Below are 22,488 nucleotides of genomic sequence, written 5' to 3'. Positions count from 1 at the left end.
ATCCTGTCATACCTACTCTAGTAATGACCTTAATAAATGGCCTTTACATTTCAGCTGGACACCAGCACCATTCATCCGAGACTTCTGGGTTACTCACCACAGCATGAGACATCCAATTTACCTACATTTAACATTACTGAACAAGGCATCCGAATTATCCACTTTTATGCCTATATACTGTATAATAACCACAAGTGAAACAGCCGGCGAATTGAAGCCCTTTATTTTCTGTTCATTATCCAGAGATCATGCTGCAAACAGTAATTCAGATCGTTCTGAATACTTCACATTTTGCATAACCATTAGGGCTCTCTTAAAAAATCATGCATTAGAGCATCCTCAGCTGTGATGCGAGTCATAGGGTCTGGGTCAAGCATCTTTGACAGCAGGTCATACGCAGAGTCAGGCACATGCAGCCATGATTCATGACAGCCAAAATATCGCTTCTTCTTTTTGCCAGCTTTCTTCCGACCTTTTACTCCAGTATGGCCTCGTAGCCTTTCACACAAAGTTCTCAGATCCAGTGAAGGTTTTTCAGCACTGAGAGTGAGCCATTTTCCTAGGTGACCAGAAAGAATACAGATCAATATGTTAGGACAAGAAGTTGGGAAGAAATCAGTATGTCTAACAGATCAACAAACTAGGCCAGTGAATAATTTATTCTTGTCTTCAGTCCCATCCATTTTGTGAAGAGAGACAAATGCATTGCATATCCAGGGGTTAGACTTTTTGGTTTAAACTGGGAAAAAAAAAAAAAAAAAAGGTATACTGAATTCTGCTCTTGAAGTTTGCTTTGCATAAAAAGATCAGTATTCTTGACATGTGGACCACAGCTTGCTGACTATAGAATTACTACACTCAAAGAAAAAAAAAACATAACCATGTGTGCGTTGTGCACGGAGATCAGGCAGGAGCGCTGTGCGTGCATGCAGAGCCTGTGCTGTGGTCACTACAGGATGCAAAGCAGTTCAAACTTGTGACGCTGGACGGAGCTAGCAGCTGAATAAATATGCCAAATGCAGGAAAGAGCACGGCTCTCGAAAGAAGCATTTGATCCTCCCACAACCATCCTCAAAGAGGCCAGCCTGTTTTCAAAGTGAGAGAAGTATGTGCACTGTCGCTTTACAAGAAGTTGATGGGCACCTGTTGCAGTCTACAGGAGTGGCGAAGATGAAACAACTGCCAGGCAACAAGGACCACAAGAAGAAAAGAAGGCTTCAAGAATACACAATGCAAAGGAGGCAGAGAGATGAATAGAACGAACACTGTGACGTGTTCACACACCACCTCGGCCTATGAGTTATGCAGCAATTGCACAAGAATGTAAATAAGTTCTGTATTTAGCAAATTTTGTTGTGGTCTGGCTGAATAGGGACCACAGCAGGAGAAAGGGAGAAGAGAACCTGCAGTTTAACCCCCAGCAGACTTGGACTAGGATTTTTGACTCAGAACAAGTTCAACTTGTTTGCTTTTTGGCACTCTAATTACAGTTTAAACGAATAGGAATAGGAATAAAGCATTTGGATTGCCAACGGATGATAGCACCTCCCCCACTCCCTCCCCAACCCCCGTGCTAGCTGCACCTTGGAAGGAAATTCAAAGCCACGAAAGTTTTTCATATATTTTCACAATCATATTATCCAAACCCACATAAAAACACAATCGTATTAGACATATGAAAATACACAGCCTCTATTCGCCCCATGCACCATCTGTAGAAGCGCCAATAAAAGCCATGTATCGATGGTAGCAAGAAGCAGAGACGGGGCACATTCCCCAGCTGCAACATGGCAGAAGTTCACACGAGTGACCTGCCATTTGCGCTGATGCGTGGCCATTATTTCTACGGCGACAACGTCCGCAAAGGAAGTGAACTGCTCGAAAGGGGGCATGTGTCCGAAGTCAAGGCTGTGTGGGACAACATGACCTGCATTTGTGCGAAATGCTTGCCGCAGACAAAGTGCCACCAAGACTGGCTAAGCAGTAGAGCTGATCAAAAGTGCAATCCCCCCCCTTTTTTTTTTGCTTTAAAGTTAATACTCGCTTACGCAATGTGTTTGAAGAAAAACCTGATAAATCCAGTTTGTTTTCCTGCAGTGCAACTGGTGCCTGCATTGCTCGCCCGGTCAAGCATCCATTGAGAGAAGTGTGCACAACAGGCACTTTGACGGCACACTTGTGAGCAGAAGAACGTGCTGAATTCTCATCGGCAATCATGTGCACTGCCTTTATTGAATTAGACAAGGCTGCAATGCGTCATTTAACTGAAATGGTGAGAGAGCACCGTTTGCAACTGCAAGCAGGACTGTTTGCAGTAGCACTAGTTTTTGGTGTGACTTCCTCCCCACATGCAGTCGGCCCACTATAGAGCTCCGTTCCGTACTTAGTACGAGAGGCGGAGAGCTTCACAAATTGGCCTCCCACTGCGGCAGATGACAATCGCGCATGACATAATTATTGTGGTGTTATTGCTTACTACTCAGGAATATAAGCTTATGAAGCTAGTGCGACAACCAACTGTTGCTGTAGAAGGTACCTCATGTTTTTAGGTCCTCTCTACCAAAAATAGCTGTTCATCCTGATTTCTCACGGTAGCTACACGCATAGTCCATAGGTATCACAAGCTGCACTTGATCTGAAATATACTGAGAATGCCGCAATGCATTCGGTAATCGTTTTACATCTTCAACGGCATGGTAAACTTTGCATTCCATACACAGCTTTTTTTGTTTTGTAGCGAGAGCTACATTGGCCACAGTCTTGCCATTTCACCGTGCCTGTCCGAAAAGGGAAGAAAGAAGAAGCATGGGAAGCAGTATATATCGTTTGCAGCAACCATTCATACTATTTTTCTCCATCGCGTCAGTCTACGTGCAGACGTGAGCACATCGAGCAGGGCAAAGCGGCTTCTCTGCAGTGTGCGTCCCGTAGTGCTTGCCAGGATTGCACCCCTGTGAACCACCGATTTTCTGGGTGCGTGACGGGGCAACAAAATACTGCCCCGACAAGGGGCGCTTCCGCTGATCGAGGACAGCGGGTGCGCACCCAGGGCGTCCCGATACGCACTGGTGCGGGCGATCGAGGATGCTTTTAGAACAGTCGAAAATGTTCAAAAATCGATTTTGAGAAGAGCTCATTTCCGAACGGTCATCCTTTTGAGTACCTGCACTCAAATTATTAACGCTGAATTCGGTAAGGAAATGCGATAAAATCAGCTTTCAAAACGTCACGGCAGCCACGAAATGCCCCCCAAAAAGAGGAATTGTGCTCAAAATTCCCCCACGCGTCGATCGCCGCCATCTTGGGCTTGGTTTAAAGCTGCTTTCTTTGTGAGCAATTTGCGCTATCTAAAAATGGCTTTGCTCAAACGGACTGGCTACGCGCGCCGGTTTTGCGAACGCCGTTTATGATCTATGATCAGCTTACGCTGCGCACTTGAAAAGCACGCCGCTCCGCGTCTTCCATTAGCTGGCATGATCGGCACATCATTTTTGTTTTTGTTTTTTCTTGCTGTTTTATGTTCGCCGCCGTGGCCGCCGCTTCATGCGCGGCTCCGTTTGCGCTCGTGTTTCTCAATGCACCGCTTTGCGCAGAGTTTTTCCTTGTGATCGAGATGCCAGAAAACAGTAGATTGTAACCGTGCATGCAATGGGAAGCGGTAAGAAACGGGCGAGGGAAAAAAATCCAGAAGACGTCGGCCACAAGCATGCCGTCGGGACACTTGAACCGGTGCCAGACTTGTTAGATGTGCAGGGGACATCAAACACACTGCCCAATGATGACACTGCGGTTTCAAATTACAGCGCAAATTGCATCCCCGATCACGGTACACTTCGAGTTGACGCTGCCGCCCCCAGCCACCCCGTACTACTCTACGGCGGAGCCGGTGCACTGAGTGGTCGGCGCAAAGTCCGTTCTGTCGGGAAAGTCCACAACCCAACGCGAGTTTCACCTTGGCGTCAGCGCGGAATGCGATGCCGGTACCGAGTTCGTGATTGTGGACGTGAAAGTGCTAAGCAATTTTATCGCGCACAAAAAGCGCGGAGCCTGGGGCAAGATCGTGAAGATGTGAGTGGTCAACCGCTGGAGTGTCACAACGGACCTCAGCTGTAGCTCAGCTCGCCGATCGCTTTCACGATGGCCGCTGCCGGCGCGATTATTCCTGCCTTTTGTCATGTACTAGACCCACGCAGCGCTTCTGAATATTTTACTGCGTACCCAACTCAGGTCGTATTAGTTCTTCTGTTGTGGCAGCTCAGCCATGCGCTGGCGTAAGCTAATATATAGCGAGTCGCCTTGCGACGCGGCGGCAATGGGGGCCGCGCACTCAACTCACCCCCCCCCCCCCCCCCCCAAAAAAAAATCTGCATGAATAACAAACTTGCTGTGCGCCAGTTTAAAATAAAAATGCACTGCAGAATATATTGTGTCATTTTCCCTGACATTACCCTGATTATTCCCGGTGCATGAAATTTCCCTGACAATTCCCGGTTTTCCCGGTTGCTAGACACCCTGAAGTGGTACTGGCAGCTGACATGGCCGAGCAATAACTGGACGTAGGGCTTCCCGATATTAGTTTGGCAGGAGCTGCCAACTTGGGCCCCTCCTTTCATATGGGAGGGTGATATCAAAACCAGCCTGCCAAGACCCTTGCATTCACGTTATCCCTAGGCCCCGCAAGCAGGTTCATAGGGCTCGGTTAAAGCGGGGCTTTATATATGTTGGCTCGTAGCTTACGCTATTGCGTCATCGCAAATGTGGGAGTGAAAACAGAAAGAGAGGTGCTGTAGTGGAGGGCTTCGGACCACCGCGCGATAGAGACTTTCGCCTCATCACACTTTAGTGATCAAAAGTGCCCCCTATGGCATAAATAAAGCTGGAGCCATAGAGTAAACTACTATGTGCCAAAGCCATTTCTTTACTTTCAAGCCGAACCTAAGCGTAGCTATGCAGATAGCTCTCACTTAAATCCAGGTTTAACTACAAGGTAAACCACAGCTAATTTTTTATTTTTTTAAGGCTGGCATCACATCATTTCTGCCTAATCGGTCAACATGTAAGAAGTTTGGTTTGAAAATTTTGTGCCATTCGCACACCTGACTACTTCTCGCTATGTTGAAATACTGATTGCAGACTCTGCCGCTTCTTGCTGGCTCCCAAAAGCTTCTATCATTAGTGAATTTGTAAAAAAGCAAAGCAAACGTGCGTCAACAAAGTGCAAGAGTTATTAGTTATGAAATGAAATCCCGGTGAACGTAACATCAAAACTGACAATAAACTTTCCAAGCACATGCTTGCCAATTACTTACAAATGGAAGGTAAAGTAACAAGTTCCAATCAGGACATCGGGTAACCACCACACCTTGGCAAAGGTGTTACACGAGTACCAATATTCCAACTTCATGCCTGTTCGAAACCACATTATTTTCACAAATACGAAAGCTGCAGTGTGTCTGTTCGGCAAATACACGCAACGATTGATGTTCCGTAACTAACCGAAAACTAAAAAGCCACCTGTGCAAAACTTAGCACGAGTAGCATGCACACACTACCAACGCTTCATGGCTCGCGTGTTGTCTATGAACAGATGTGCACTGAGAGCACAAACCATCCAAAGGCACGCGTGACACATAATGCGATCCATGTTGCTCTCACTCTGACAAATTGACACGGCACAAACGATGTGCAGTTATCATGTGTGATGAGTAAAAGAAGCATGCAACTTTCTTTCGCATACGAATATGAAAGCAGCACTCAAAATGCATTGATGATGCTTGACTAGCCACATATATCCTGACTGTTAATATTCCACACAGCACCACAATAAAATAACGCAATAAATATCGTGAAAGTAATGAGAAGCGTGTAGTTCTCGCTTTTTTTTCTCCAAATGCCATTGCTGGCTTCGTCCCTGTATGTAAGGGCGGCCAGGAAACTTCATTGCAGAAACACATCCTGGGGGAGCTTTTGCAGCTGTTCGAATACCTCAATAACAATATTTTTTTTAAACTGACCTTGGCCTTACATGAAACAAAATAGCCAAATGACAGCAATTTTCATACGCCACAACGTTCAACTGCGCAGTAACACAAAGAAAAAGACTGCCGGAAGCCCTGTCTGCACTTGGTGGTAGCACCGACAGATGGCTAATTGTCATGCTGCTTAGGAAGGTATAGAGCACCGAACAGAAACTGAAAAAAACAAGAGGTGCATTATGCCGAAAAACATATCATGCAGGATTGTATCATCAGAATTTCACTGTACTTACATTACCCTTAAAATATGACCACAAAAATCAGAAGAATGTGCAGTTGACAGATACTGCGCCATTCCTGTACACCACTTATTATTTAAAGCACAAGCCAGACAGTCATCTAATCTATGCCAATTCATGCTCACAAATTTAAAGGCGACTGATGAAGCAATGTCTGTTCCAAGATGGCTCTTTCAAGGCCATGCCTGTAGCATTGTGCTCGTGTTTTTTTTTTTTTTTGAACATCGCTTCAGCTGGCCAGCTTTGTTATAAAATGAAACTACCACAATAGCAGCAATGAGTGTTATGTTATGCACATCTTTCTGCTAGCACTGTTGATATCAAGTGGACACATCATACTTGGTGCCTCGGAATACCTTTTATTCTGCCTCCTTCAACATTCCTATGGCAAAGGAAAACTTAAAAGCTGTACTGAAATAAAATGACCATGCCAGACACACAATGGAAGTTTTTCACACAGCTTACTAGTAATGGTTACCTAACAAGCAAGCAAGCAAAGATCTGCACACTGTATTTCTGTTAAGACTTGAGCAAACGTTTTGATTAGAGGTGCATGAATATTTGCAAATTTCAAATCAAGTACCCTGCTATTTTATCGTGAAAGAAATCAAATAATGCATGTTTAAAATTATTCGCAATGAATTCGTAGCTGGCCCAAAGTTTGAATAAGACCCCCCCCCCCCCCCCCCATTTTCCTTCAATGACTGGTACAAATACAGCCCAAACACCAACACTACACAGTAAAACCTCACTGATATGCTTTTATGCGGGGAAAAAAATGTATTATCCAGGAAAACGTATAATTTAGTCATTGTCATTTACAGTAACTTTTTTAGTTTTGCAATTCCATTCATGTGTCGACGGTTTCATCTATTTTATCCTTTTGGACATTATTTTATTATTGTTTTTGCTATTTTGATGTTCATTGTTGTCATTCCCACCCTGCCACAACTCCTACCTTGGGGCTAGCAGTATTGCAAATAAATAAATAAATAAATCTGAACTGCCTGATTTTGAAAAACATTTTAATGCCGAATGATGTACAAAGGCATTTAGAATTGAGACTTTCACTCCAAAAAATGTAGATTAGCATTTATAGACATCACATATGCACAGCTCGTTTTTCAGCTCTCGCAGTATTCAATCCATATGTGCATCGTCCTAAGCGCTGAAGAGATTTAGTAACAAATCCAGTTCGTAGAAGGAAATGACGAGCTCACTTCTTTTATTGTTTCTGAATGCTCCAGCCCCTTGCATCAGTGTTATGTGAAGAAGCCTTCGCAATGGCTTACAGTCGCCACATTTTTGCTCATGCTGCTCCCCTAAAACCGGCCTACTTGTATGCAAACGAATAGTTGAAGTTAAATGCTTCACCCCTATGCCCCTAAGCCACCGCGTTTCTCCTCATGAAGTCATGTCCCCACGGGAACAAGCGCCTTGTATGTTGCCGTTTTTTGATGCTTTACCTAGGCATTGCAGGAAAGCAACAGTGACATGTGAGCGCGCCAATCAGTTTTTCATGTCGTGAGCGCTCGTTAGCACATGTCCAGATGATCGCGAAACGTATTATATGGCCACAACTTGTTGAAATTTCGAACATAGTAACCGGGAAATCGTGTTATCCGGGAACAAAATATCAGAACTCTATGGGAAATGTTTTACTGCTCATGACTTTGAGCATACAAAACAGGAAGTCGTATGAACCGGGACCGTATCTACGAGGTCTACTGTACTGTGGTGCTACTGTACTGTGTACTGGTGTACTGTGGTGCGCATAGAATGAAGGGTTTGCTGCTGCAATGTGTGCCATTTATGCAACAATATTGGTAATCTTTATGATCAGGCAAAGGGGCAGAGCTCAGGCAGGTTCAACATCTCCTGTTCTGATGCCCAATATCGGAGAGAATAGCTCACAGGTGGCTTTTGCCCTTGTCATATACAGACATGTGATTCAATTATCCTTTGTCATCAACAGCAGTAGGTAATTTTTCTACGAGTACAATTTGTGAGTCATCAAGTTAATATGCCGACTTCATGTCACAACCCACCAGTGAATATCACTGTTGAGTCTTTTAGTGGTTATGAGTTACAACTTCATAAGTTAGAACGCTGCACTGCAGCGCCATCACTAGCGCTTCACAGCTTCAAACAATTGTTTCGTACGATTTTTTGCATTTTGAATATTTGTATTTGATTCGGTTTTTAGGTAAAGTTGGTTGGTTGGTTTGTGGGGTTTAACGTCCCAAAGCGACTCATGCTATGAGAGACGCCGTAGTGGAGGACTCCGGAAATTTCGACCACCTGGGGTTCTTTAACGTGCACTGACATCGCACAGCACACGGGCGCCTTGCTTTTCGCCTCCATCGAAAAGCTGCCGCCGAGGCCGGGATTCGATCCCGCGTCCTGGGGAACAGTAGTCGAGCGCCGTAACCACTGCGCCACCCCGGCGGGGTCTTTTTAGGTAAAGTATTCGTATTCAATTCAGTCTGGAAAAAACTATTTGCAGGCCCATAGTTTTTACTGCCTTATGGTTCACTAACTAACAGTACAGTCTGTAGTAATCATAGTGGTAACTCATCTAAGTAAAAGGACGTACTTACCCATCTTTTGAGCTGCCAACTGTACAGAGGAACTTCCAATTACGGCGATTATTTCTGCTAAAGCAGTCATGTCATCTTGAGCACGGAAGAAGGGATAGCGGCCAGACAGCAGGGAAAGAAAAATGACACCTGCTGACCACATATCCACAGCTGTAGTTTGGCTCCGGTGTTTCAAGAGAACCTCAGGTGCTCGAAAACCAGGAGTTCCAGCACGAGGAGCAATTTCTGCTGGCCTGCAGAGTGAAAAAATTGGGAACAATTTGAGACAAGCAACACCACAAGTTTGTAAATCAAGCACCAGCATGGCAGCCATTTCATTACTGTGGGCGGTAGGAGAGTGGGCTGATGCTAGAATGTCACATGGTGCATGCACGACTAAAACTACATTACTCTCACATCACAATGGCCGCTAGTTCAGTATGCACTGTGACGGCCATGTGGTGGCGCACAGCCTGCATATTGCCAGTGCCACTGATTGCTAGTCGCACTGTAAGCACGACGATTGCGAAGTGGCAGCATGCTGCCAACACCACATGTCACCATGAGTGCTGAGCCTCCAGAGTTGCATTGAACTAAGTTACAAGCCACTGATTGGCTTTTCTTTAATTCTTTTTTATTTAGCGAAGCGTGTATTTGGAGTCAACTTTTATTTTGGCGAGCAAGGGAATACAAGTAGAGGGATTCAAATTTTATGTGACAATATAAAGTTGGCTGGTTTGTGGGAGGTTAACGCCCCAAAGAGACTCAGGCTGTCAGACGCTATAGTTGAGGGCTCCGAAAATTTCGACCACCAGGGAATCTTTAATGTGCACTGACATCACACAGCACATGGCCACCTTGCTTTTCACTTCCATTGAAAAGCGGCCTCCGAGGCCGAGATTCGATCTTGCACCATTGGGAATAATGATCGAGCACCCTAACTGCTGCACCACCTTGGCGGGGACGTGACAATATAAAGTACATAAGTTCGTTTAGTAAGGTAGTGTGGTCCCGCAACAAACTTTTTTTTTTTACCTGTACTTGTTTAATCTGGAAACCCAGTAAAGCTGAATTCTAAACATATTTTATGCTAAATAAACAAGGTTTTATTTAGCATGCATGCGCAGACAGCATTATGACAGCCGTCAAAGCACAATGTGCCGAAATGACACACCTGCGGTCACATATGCACAATTTGATCTTGATCGCATAATTTGCATTTGTCACCTAATTAGGCATGCTCGCTTCACTAACAGTTTGCGTTAAATAAGAACGAGCTGTGAAATTCATTAGAGAGATTTATTACAGTAGTGGAACGCACTCACTACAATCCAGACCTCACTCCAGTCGAATTTCACCTGTTTGGACCACACAGGCCTGCTTTAAGATGTCATCAATTTTCCATACACTTTGATGCACAGACCACGATGCAAAAGTGGCTTCACGACTGCCTGAAAACTTCCTTGCAAGCAATACACAAGCTTGTGACCTGATGAAGCAGTGCACTGAAAAGGAAGACTATGGTGAAAAATGATACATACATGTGTTAACCTACCTTTATGTAAATAAGACATAGAATAGAAAGAGTAGAGCTTTTACTTACCCTTATACAATGCAGTCTCTATAAATGACGGAAAGAATGACCACTGATAGTTTACGTACGTACATACATCTTAATAAAATGTGCAAGCACCTAACAAAATGGCCTTTCAAGAGCATTTTTGTGCAAAAATAATTTGACTGCCATTGTAATTTGCACACCATCCTCACTTATAATAAACATGTTTTGCAAAAAAAAAAAAAAGTTTACCTGCTTAGACAGATATTGCAAACTTCATTGTTTCCAAAGCAGCTGCAGGACTTTTGCCTTCCCCGACGTGCTGGACCAGGGGCCCCTTTAGGTTTGGCTGAAGCTGCTGCAGCAGGCTGCATTTTTTTTGTTGCAGGAGCTGCTTCGTCAACGTTGTGCATGTTGAGCGTGTGCAGCGGCGGCCCCATGTGTGCTGGCAAGCACTGACGTTTTACCTGATATAAAAAAAAATTATGCAACATTTACGCTATGCTGTGCGAATCTCTAAACTGGGCGAAAGCTGGCACACGGTAACCCCTGGTACCTGTGATGATCCGCGCTGCTCCTTTTAATCATGTCATTATGTCACTACTTCAAAGAAAACATTAACAGGTAAGTTTGGTTAGGAAAGGAATTCAATTGAGGTTAGAAAAGAATGCCAACCAAAAAGAAAATTGGAAAGGCATGATGCTTCATGATTAATATTGCCCCGCATCTGCTGAATATGTCAAGACTAAAGTATGAGCCTCTTGCATGGGCTCAGCTTAGTACCCAGTACAAGTGCTCTGTCGAAGCCAATCTTATGGTCACATGTCTCGCAGTGTTCAGCCACCGCAATTCAATCCCTGTTCATTTGTTTGACATCTGGCTTTGTGCCGCCGTGTGCCACTTCAAACCTTGACCCCTATTCTTCGAAAGAAAGGGGTACAAACAACACACAGACTCATTATGGAAAAAAAAAAAAAAAAGATCAAGGTGTGGCATACAAAATATCTGCTCAAAGTGCTCAGTGCCGCACATCAGTAAAACCAAGAACTTCCTCGAAAGAATGAAGCAGCGCCAAGTGGATGTTATACCTCTGTCACACGGGCAATCTCAATGCCCACTGAGTGAATGGCCATTGAAATTCTCGAGGGTCATCGAAACGAGCCAGTGCCACACGGCAAATCTTAATGATAACAGAATAGTGAGCGTGTCATCCGACAGATAGCAGCACGGGTAATAACACCCAGTAGAAATATGAAGTGAAACAGGATAAAATGAGGCAGATATCGCACTAAATGCTATTTTCAAATGAAAGTTCGTTCAGAGAAGGGTATTGAAATAACTTCACAGCACGGCATAACCCACAGGCAAGCAATGGCGGAACGACGACGAACGATGTGCAATAGCCACATTCATTTCACGCCAGCGATGCTGCCACAGCTCAGCAGTGGCCTTCACTGCGTTTGTAGTAGCTATTTGTAGAAGCACATGTAGGGCTCTTCTTGGTCTCGGTTGTCGCAAAGCGTGGTGAAGGGCGAACATGAGCGGAACACTGCAGCATGCCACACTACCATAGAACAGCAGCTAAACACCCTAGAACAGCATCAGTTTGTTTACATCTGAACACCGCATATGCAATAGAGCGATCATTTTGAATTTCGCAGAACTAGTTGACGAACTGTATAATGTAGTCTAAATAATTTAATCCAAAAGATGTTTTGTTTCCTCTAAGTTTATGTCTTGTTTTTCACCTTAGGGTGAGTGCAAGGCTGCTCTCAATGTCCCTTGGCATTCCAATGGTCATATGCGAACCTCATTGAGTCAATGTCGATAGCGTTCAATCGTCGTTGAAAACTGCCGTGTGGCAGTGGCCAATCCCCATCGAGTTCGATTTTCATCGACTCAATGGGCATTGAAACTGCCCGTGTGACAGGGGTATTAAACAAATGAACAGGGATTGAAAAATAGTGGCCAAACACCGCGAAACGTGACTGCAAGATAGACTTTGAGGGGCCCACTGTACTAGACGCTGAGCCGCACCCATGCAAGAAGCTCCTGCTTGAGTCATGGCACATTAGCAGACACTGGAGAATGTTAACCTAGGGAGCCTAAGAACCTTTCCCTCCTCTTACCTTCATGGTCTATGGTCAGTGACTAGGCAGATGACTAAATGCAGGCTTAAAAAGGCAATGTTCAACTTCCTCGTAGTCATACATAATGAAGAAACAGAGTAGGCCCTGAAACATTGTCTTTTCATTTTTGCTTGTGGTTGACATTCCTTTCTAAATTCATATCTACACTGCATGGTTCAAGATGTCTACACAGGCTTCTTTACACATGCCTATAGAAAATTGTCTACACCTTTCATTTACGGGCATCGACGTCGGTACAATGTCGCGACCAGTGAGCACGCTCACCCTCACGCTTGACTGCACTGACAGCAGTGTCTACGCTACCAATGCAACTTATGCAACCTTTCATTCGCTCGCTCCATCTGCTGTTTGCCATCTCCAGCATGAGTGCCTACAGTGCAATTTTTGTCATGCTACAATACATATGACTGGTACACACACAGCTCCTCTGCAGAAAGCCTCTGAGTGGAGAGATTTCACTTTAAGAAACTGCGAAGGCTACGTAAAAAGCCAGTTTGATGAAACAAAGCTGATTATGTTTTTTCTCTTCTGTAAGCAATATATAGACATGTTCAGATTGTACACTAACCGAGATGCAACATGCAAGTTGCAGATAATGTAGTGCTACATGGTTTCGTTATATGATCAAGAGAGAGAAAACTGTGCACACAGCCAAGCCCATGCACTTCAGGAAAGCGAAACTCTGTGCAAAGCAGCAACTGCATCTAAAATTATTGGTCGCCCATCAATCCCAGTTAGTACAAGCGGATTAGACACGGGCATACACACAATTTCACATTCAAGAAAAATTTCAAAAAAGTAAAGAGATGCGAAAAATCAACAAGTGCTTGTTCGCCTAAAAGGAAAGCTGGATGAAATGGGATGTTGAAAACAAATATTTTTTTGTCACTTCTTTGAGTATTGTGCACATGATTAAAATATAATTTACTGTGAGCTCAACGTCACACATTTCTTACACAGGTCTGCCTTTTTTTGTTAGTATAAAACTGTGCGTGTGTCCTATGTGCAGGAAGTTCCTGATGACAGCATGATTTCCATTCTCCTAAAATTGGCTTTACAAAATGCAGTTTGCTGTTTATTTCATCCTTTCATGACCCCTGCCATTTAGCTCTTAATTGTTGTAGTGCAATAACTTCAAGCAATCTTTATGTGCCATGTTGATTTATTTCATTTGAATATTTCTCGCTTCCACACCACATACATCTGTTCTTTCATCACCCCTGACCGCAAAGTGACAAGGAACCCAGCCGACTTTTATGGTATGTCTTTATATTGTGACTTTTACTATATTGCGTACGAGTGTTCCTATCAGTGGTTAAACAAAGTTTAATGCAGTGAGGATGCTCAGCAAATCAGTACAGATGATGCTGTTTTCGACGTGTTCATTTGTTTTCTCTACAGCAACACAGATGGCATAAGACTCTGTAATGAAAACTGTTGCATACTGAGGCAGTCTTATTGCCTTTTCAGTTTTGCACTTCAAAAACAGGCTTCAGTTTTTGACCCATCAGTATAAAATACAGTGTAATTTCTGCAGTTTTCTTGCAATGTAAGATATTCTTATATATACCACATTTACACGATCGTAAGTCGACGCCATTTTTTAAATTCGAAAATCTGAAGTGTGTGTGTGTGTGGTGGGGTGGGGGTAGAGGTGGGGGGGTCTACTTACAATCGAAACCAAAGCATGGCACTGTTAATAAGAGCAAGATAAAACTATATCAGGGAAATGATGCTCGATTTTTGCACGTCAGTCGTGTCGGGTCACGTGACATGGCAGCACTTCCAGGGAGTGTCAATGGTTGATGGAATGACCAACACCGATCATTCGTCCAGCCACATGTTTCATCATGAGCTCTCCAGTCCAAAAAGCATTCGGCGCTTGCTCCGTGCAGCGTTCAAGGAGGCGGCTATCATTTATGCCGAAGAAACAACTGCGCCGTGGGCCACAAGTTCAAAGCTTCTAAACGAGTTATGCAGTAGTGCCTGTGGCAGCGAGACAAAGTTTTCGACTGTGACGAAAAGTGAAGAGGCTTCCAAGGGATGCATTTGGTATGCTAGCCAGAGCTGGAGGCCAAGCTTGCAGCATATATCACTGATATAAACGATTCGAAGTGGAGACGAGTAGTACAGCCAGGCAATAAATTTGTTTCGAAAGCATTCACCGGTAGTTTTTTGTTTCTTTTCCCAGGACATGTGATTTGGGGGGTTCGACTTACAACCTGTAAATACAGTACTCATGTGGTATACAATTTTTGGAAAGTGTGTTAATGTGAGGCCGCAAACCGTGGGAAGAATGTACCACGGTGGGAGTGGTTCATGTCTTGGGACAATCTTTTGCATTGCATTCATTATGCCTAACTTCTGGCATTTTCATTCGCCAGGGGCTAGTTGCAGAACAAAATTTTGGATGGGCATTTTGTGATGATGGAAAAGGAGAGATGCTTTGTCTGAGAACATATTTTAAGGACGTATGTAAGTACATCTTAGTGCAGTTCTATCTTCTAAGGCAGGCTCATTTGTTTCTACATAAATGCTGCCTACTGGGGATGTTGTGTAAAGACTGAATTATAAAAGCAAACCAAAATTATGAACAGGATCTAGTCATTTCGGGTATGATGGTGCTGCTGAGCTGTATACTATGTACCCACAGCCCAGCAGCAAATTTTTCCTGCATTTCTATGGACATACCGTGCTCTGTTGATTTTCTTGGTCAGGTGTCCTGGTTCTCTTTCTAGTTGAAGCAGTCTGTTGTGGTAGCGAAGCATTTGACGTTGGTTCTGGATTCTCGGACATCGTGTCACTGGATTCATCACTTAGTCTTTGGGCAAGGCCAAAGTCTACCAGAGAAAATCTGTGAACAAAGTTCATAGCTAAGACTGTGCACCTCAACAGCAGCCCCATTTTTGCAGATATGTAAGCACATGACATCTCAAAACCTTTGGTTTTGTTCGGGGGGTTTAACGTCTCAAAGCGACTCAGGCTATGAGAGACGCCGTAGTGCAGGACTCCGGAAATTTCGACCACCTGGTGTTCTTTAACGTGCACTGACATCGCACAGCACACAGGCGTCTTGCTTTTCGCCACCACCGAAAAGCGGCCGCCAAGGCCGGGATTCGCTCAAAAACCTTTGACAACAGCCAACAAAGCATATATACAAGCTTAACAGATACTACGTAAATTCTGGTTATGGCTGTATGTTGCAAATAAAGCTGCCCAAGACATCCTTCTGCTATGCACCCGCTGTGGTGGCTCAGTGGTTAAGGCAATCAACTGCTGTACCCAAGGTCGCGAGATCAAATCCCAGCCGCGGTGGAAGATTTTCGATGGAAAAGTGCCCGTGTACCGTGCAATGTCAGTGCACATTAAAGAACCCCAGGTGGTTGAAATTTCCGGAGTCTTCCACTACAGTGTCTCTCATACCCTGAGTCGCTGTGGGACGTTAAATCCTATCAACCAAGCCAAACAAAACCTTTCTGCTGTGCTCCCATGGTTTCATTAACTTGCAAAATGCTGAAGTAGTGGTAACATGTGGTGACCGTTTTCTCTGGCTAAAACTGCTGTACATCATGCAAGAACACGTCACATGTAATTTCAGCTATATTCTGGAGTATAGCCTCTTCAATTAGTAACCCATGCCATTAGTGAACTCAAAATTTGACAAATCCAAGCAAAGCAGATGACCATCAGAATAAATACTACTTGAAACTCGCCCATCGGTGTTTTACAGTAACCTCACATAGGATGTCACAGTTAGCATCAAAGTAGTGAAACAAACAGCTCCACTGAAGTTGTTTACCTCGACAAGGAAGAGCACTGAAAAGCCATGAACAAAAACCAAGGCTCTTAAAGGCAAACTCGAATGAAATATTTTGCTCCATAAAAGCAGTGTTTTCTAGTAGCACATCAAAAGAGTTCACCAACATTCAATACCACAAAAAAAAAAAAAATATATATATATATATATATATATATACACACACACGCACACACACATTCCCTTATGCTTTCCTATGCGTCAGTGGTTGTTGGCACCTTTCTTATGTATCTTATAACGGAGCCCCTCATTTTCCCTGCATCTGTTGCCAACTAGAACCTCAAAGCCACCTTTGAGCCTGCAGGTTTTTACACCACGCCGTCCATTTCATTAGTCTACAATGGGCCTGGCTTGAGAACAGTTCTCGCAAGCCCGTTTCTACGTCACATCTGGCAAGTTGCTCAACTCCACGACACGCCACCAGGTGCAAAGGTCGTCTGCTACATAGCGTTTAAAACGCTTGTAACTACACAATTACTCCCTTGGGAAGCATAAAACCTTTAGGACTCACTGATCATACTATTACGGACGAGGAAGAATCGGGCTCCCTCTCTCTGTTCTCTGTGTTCCCCGACTTGCCATCCCTCAACAATATCAACTGGCAATGTAGCCAAAGTAAAATTTTGTTGCAGTTGGGCTTTAAACGGACACAAAAAGGGGGTCCACCAAGGGTAAGAAAAAGAAATAAAAATGATACGATACTGAACCACCTGTCATCCTCCTGCAAAATTTCGCTATCTAACTAGTGCAGCACCAGACACACAGATGATTAAAAACAGCACTCGTGTTTTCTCTCTCAGCCTGAGAGAAAAACATTACAGACTGGCAGCGTACTCTGCCCATGAATGCGTCACAAGACAATCCGGCTCATTTACTTATACCCCCCCCCCCCCCTTTTTTACTTTACCCCTTTATAGTAAAGTCACTGGGACCGGAAAAAAATCTTTACTATACCAGGGTCCTTACTATATCAGTAGTTGGTGATAGCATGGTCCTGAAGTTGCCATTCGGTAACTAAATGGCTACTTACTGAGCACGTCCTGTTGCTTAATGAAAAAAAAACTCTCAAATACCTTCCATCTCTTTGTCCTATTTTTTTTTTTTTTTCAGTTATGAGATTTTTTGTTTGCATCTTGTGGAAGTACTTCTTAGGCATGAGGGCAACGTGGGTATGAATACAACTGAGTTCGATTTCATGTGAAAACCAAAGCGTTGCATGAACATAGCGTCATCTTCCGCTGTTTCTGTCAGTAAGAAGGCAATAGATAAGAAATGCGCACGGCAGTCAAATGCTGCAAAACTGCACATGCCGTGCCTCTAGTTCTTGCTACTGCTGCACAGTGCTGTGAAGGTTCGGTTGTTTCTTCCCTTGCCTATTTCTCAGTGCACTTTTAATCTCCTTTACCTTCTGAACGGATCGCGCCGTCGTCTTTCCATGCTTGTAACAGCTTTACTTTTTTTTTTTTTCCTATGTGCTGCATGCTTTCCCTCAAGACTCCAAGGCTTACGTAAAGTTAGCTTCTCCTGAGTGCTACCAAGCCTAGTGGTAAAGCCATTTAAAAGAACACTCGGTGCTGTTTTTTACTTAAAAAGAAACAATTGCTTCGCGATTCTAGGTAGGGCGTGTGCGGTGATGTCATTTCGTGGGAAGGTGTCGCCATGGCCAGACGCACTTTACTATAACCTATCTTTATCAAAAAATGTCTAATATAAAGGCGGGGAAATGTACAGTTGTCTATGGAATATGAACTGGGACTTCAGTTTCACTTTACTATATACAAGTTTTTGCTATATCCAAATTTACTATAGTGGGGTTCAACTGTATTTTTTTCTACATGCTCCCCCTTCGTATCCAAACAGAAAAAAAAAGAAAGAAAAAATAGAGAAGAAGGGAGACGTGACGCTGAGCCAGTCGAGCATCCCTCCTTTTGAGCTGTAATGCTAGCAAACCAATGACGGTACTCCATGCTTGACATCGCCTGCACTAAACAATGTAATGTGCAAGAAGTTGGGCAAATGCCCTGGAACCACGAGGTGTGATATAAGGAATTTTTAAAAATGTCTTGTAAATTATCACCACACTTTTGAAGAGTTGAATGCAGCATTCACACTCACTGGCATTTTCTCTACACAGTGCATGCATTTAATACCCACTTCTTAAACCCCTTTTCAGGGACTCTTTAACCCAATTTTTCGGGAAATTATCAAAGCTGTTTTTCATGGCCCTTTAAAGGCTTCAAATACAGCAGCAAAAAGCAAAAGGCATGATGTTCTCACCTTTTACATTTGTGGCTATAAAGAAAGTTGCTTGGTTTCACATCCCTGTGAATAATGTTGAAAGAATGAACCCTTTTCAATGCAATGCACAGCTGTTTCATGTATTCTTGGACATCAGGAAGACTTAGTTTCCACATGACGTCCTGCAAGAAATAAGACAACAGTGTGCACAACAACAGTCACACAAACTGCTGCTAGAAATTGATGTGTGATAGTACTTACAGGAAACTTGTCATGAGGAAAGTATGGCATAACTATGGCCACATGGCCTTTATGCAAAAAGCCCATTTTGACATCCATGACGTTGCCACTGCCTCTGAACAGAAGAAAACAAAAGACACACCTTTTGAGATGCTACATGGTTGCTTGATGCAATATTACATATTGGTGCTTTCAATTAAAATAACTGATCTTATAAAACTTATTTTCAGCAATTCAGTTTTCACCAAAAACGAAGTCTACATAAATAAGTATGAAAAACCTAGAAAGACAATCAACTTTGGTTGCCCATCATCACTTTCACAATCAAGAAAATGCATTTGCTTTCAAGGCAGCAAAAAATGGGGGGAGCTGGGGCAAAAGCAGTGTCCTAAATAATGTTAGTGCTGATCCAGTGGCTGACCACGGCAAGTTCACACAAGAAAAGATATGTGAATGGCAGGACACGTTATCTAGTCATCACTCAACCAACAGAAAAGTAAACGCACACAAGCACACACATTCAAACACTGTCTAGAGTGCTCGAGTAGTATGCCCCACGGTGACTCAGCGAAACCTATCACTGGCTTCTAGGTTTCCAAACAGCTTACCCCCCCAAACACATGGAGTGTGGCGTGCTACGGTTTTGCACCTGAGGAGCTGCTCTTTGGTGTGTGCTCCATTTGCTGTCAAGGGCGCTGCTTCTGATGGCAGGTGATAGCAATAACATGCTATGCATGCTATATCATGCACGAAACACCTAACAGACATGGCATGCCACAGCTTCGACACTAAAGTGGATGTGTAGAAGTTTACTTAAACCTTCCAGGATTACCCTCCACAACATATAATATGCAAGCCACAATATGTGCTCTGTAGTCTCATGACTGCAGTGCATTATCACATTTGACGCAAGCAAAATATGAAATGTAATACCTTGATTACACTCAGCCTTTGGCACCTATTACAGCAAAGCAAATGCACAATGTTTTTTTTTTTTTTTTTTCAATAAAAAGCAGGACAAACTGCTCAACCACAATGGTGGCCTTGATGCAGTTTACAGATTAGCGCATGCTCATGTACAGCAAATGCAATCGGAACATGAAATGAAGTGCCATGCACACTACTCAAATATGGCTCCCATGGCACCACACATCTGTTTAGCAACACTGAGGTCAACAAAATCTTCTGGAAGAACTGCCTTTGAATAACACACCGTAGTGACCACACAGCACCTGAAGTAGTAGGCTCACTAAAATAGCATAAAATTCTGAACAAGAGACCTACCCCTGCAAGACATAACTGGTAACTATGCCAACACAAATGCAACATCGCTTTTCTTCCAATTTGGATTTGCTTCCAAGGATCATTCCATTGAATAGAAATGCTGAATTCATATGGGAACACTATGTGCAGTGATGATTCCCTATAGGAAATCATCACTACAATGAAGCACTCTCCTTCCCTGTAGTGACAATTGATTCCTTTCACTTAGTCATCTAATAAGCTCTTCACCTCTACAAATTGACACACGTCCTATGTATTAAACAGCCAGTTCACAGAAAAGATTTAGCATGAACAAGTCTTAATACAACAGCAGCACTGCATACGAGAGCTAACAATGTGACCCACTGCAACAAGTGCCCAAGGTCCATATTCAGAGTGTGCGTCGTTTTCAGAAGTATTGTTTTCTTCCTAAACTCGAGTCATCTGATTGGTGGAAACGCCGGAACCAGAAGTCAAACTAGCATCCGGTTCCAGTGTCGCCACCAATCAGACGACTCAAGGTCAGGAAGAAAACTGAAAACAACACGACCTCAGAATACGGACACAGGTTGAATATGCACGTGGTCTCAGCCCCCCCCACCAAAGAAAACGACCACTGCAATAGCAACTTTTACACACACACACACACACACACACACACACACACACACACACACACACACACACACACACACACACACACACACACACACACACACACACACACACACACACACACACACACACACACATACACAAAATTAAGAATGACATGATTTTGAAGAAAGGAAAAAACTTTGCAACAAGATGACGAAGGGAAAGGTACAAGCACAACACCACATGATTTCATGTGAGTACCTACTGGCTTTATAAAAATGCTTGATCAAACAGTTCTCATTCTTACTTACCCCATGTCTCTAAGGCACTTCAGTTCATTAGCAATCCGTGAAGGGTGGCTTGTGGGGATTAAAAACTTGATAGCAAACTCTGTTTGCGTTGGATCCGATTTCAGCCTGGCTCTGTAGACATGACTGAACGTACCTGCAAGTAGTGGAAAGTGTTTGGAATGCATTGTTGCACTAAACATGTGACCATTGTTGATACCTTCTCCAATTTTGCCGTCCAGAATGAAGAACTTCTGAATTTGTGGAATGTAGGAGTACAAATGAAGATCATCATCGTCGAGACCTGCAGAAATAATGGCAAGTCAGCTTCTATAAGCGCCAAGAATTTCACTTCTTAGAGCTTTGCATTAGCAGATTACTGAATTAGTTTGACACAAACTAGTACCCGTAAAAATTTATCAGGACTACACACAGCTCGGAGTGAAGGAGTCACCGAATACGGTACAGGACTTACTTGTGTTAGATTTGCGCTTAGCACTTGAAGATGCTTTCGATGGCTGTTTTGCCTTCACCAGGCCTTCTAGTGGTCTACAGACTTCCTTTCCGGCGGGGAATTTGTCAGAAGGTTTCAGCACTTGCACGGCCATATCCTTCCAGCCTGGTATCAATAAGTGGAACAAGGAACAATCATAAAACAAATGTTCAGCCCGCGCGCTGCGGACAACAGTGCTTATTGTCCAAAAGTCACAAAACTTTGTTGCAAAATCGATAATTATTTCGGAGTTATACAATTTCAAACACAAGGGGTTGCTTTCACAAAAATGCTTTGATGGCTGACAACGTACACTCCTATTCACCAGTATTACAACAAAGGTAGTCCATAACGAAAGCCCACAGATAAACATAATACCCACTCGCCTCGAGTAATCCTTCACTGCCACTTGTGACGGCTACGAGTACATTACATTAACTTGCGATCTGAGCTGCCACATTCCGAGGCCAATAAATGTCCCGCCAAACGCTTCAGTTGACGTTCACTGTCACATCGGTTACCGTTTTAAAACTCGCCTTGAGTATCTCTTGTTTACTACTAAAACTGGTATTGATAGACTGCGCTAAATTTCGTTACAAAACTGCCAGATTCCACAGCGCTAAATGCAGAGCCGGACAATACAGTCCCTAATCCGCTTGCTCACTTTTGTAAAACTACACCTCCAATACCGGCGACGCTACGTGATACTGCAGCCGATGCCGCCACTAGCCGCTACCGCGCTGCCGCTCCGCGCCTGGCTAGACCTGGCTCCGCAACCAGATAGCTCTTGGATTACCAAGGATTGCTGCCATCCACGATCGTGCTGCCATCATACCCGACTGTGACTGCCAGGACACCAAAAACAAACACTTTTTCTTAAAAATGATTTTAGTCTCTTTAGAAAATATTGATATAAGTGGTGTTATGTACTTGTAGTTAACAAATTTGCATAAAACTTTACGATGTAGACGTCTAGTCACATTGGTAGACGT

At 43.6% G+C, this 22,488-nt stretch overlaps 1 protein-coding gene across 2 annotated transcripts; it reads right to left on the bottom strand.

Moving 5' to 3' along the window:
- Positions 1-206: 206 nt before the first annotated feature.
- Cdc7 (Cdc7 kinase) lies at positions 207-22,277 on the bottom strand. 2 transcript variants are annotated; one of them, XM_084589614.1, is made up of 10 exons: positions 21,879-22,277; positions 21,479-21,622; positions 21,224-21,307; positions 21,028-21,160; positions 18,878-18,971; positions 18,656-18,798; positions 15,253-15,415; positions 10,664-10,878; positions 8,875-9,107; positions 207-559 (listed from the first exon to the last, which is right to left on the bottom strand). In XM_084589614.1, the coding sequence occupies exons 2-10, from the start codon at positions 21,609-21,611 to the stop codon at positions 303-305; spliced, it is 1,455 nt and encodes a 484-aa protein (XP_084445740.1). In that variant the 5' UTR covers positions 21,612-21,622; positions 21,879-22,277; the 3' UTR covers positions 207-302. The 2 variants fall into 2 exon arrangements, with proteins under 2 accessions (XP_084445740.1, XP_084445739.1); XM_084589613.1 differs by having other exon boundaries at positions 21,883-22,277.
- Positions 22,278-22,488: the final 211 nt, after the last annotated feature.

The sequence above is a fragment of the Amblyomma maculatum genome, chromosome 1 (genome assembly GCF_055883805.1).
Source record: "Amblyomma maculatum isolate TAMU_Amacu chromosome 1, ASM5588380v1, whole genome shotgun sequence".
In the NCBI taxonomy this organism is placed as follows: domain Eukaryota; kingdom Metazoa; phylum Arthropoda; class Arachnida; order Ixodida; family Ixodidae; genus Amblyomma; species Amblyomma maculatum.
The sequence above is the reverse complement of the archived record's forward strand: the minus strand, read 5'-3'. Positions and strand labels throughout refer to the sequence as shown.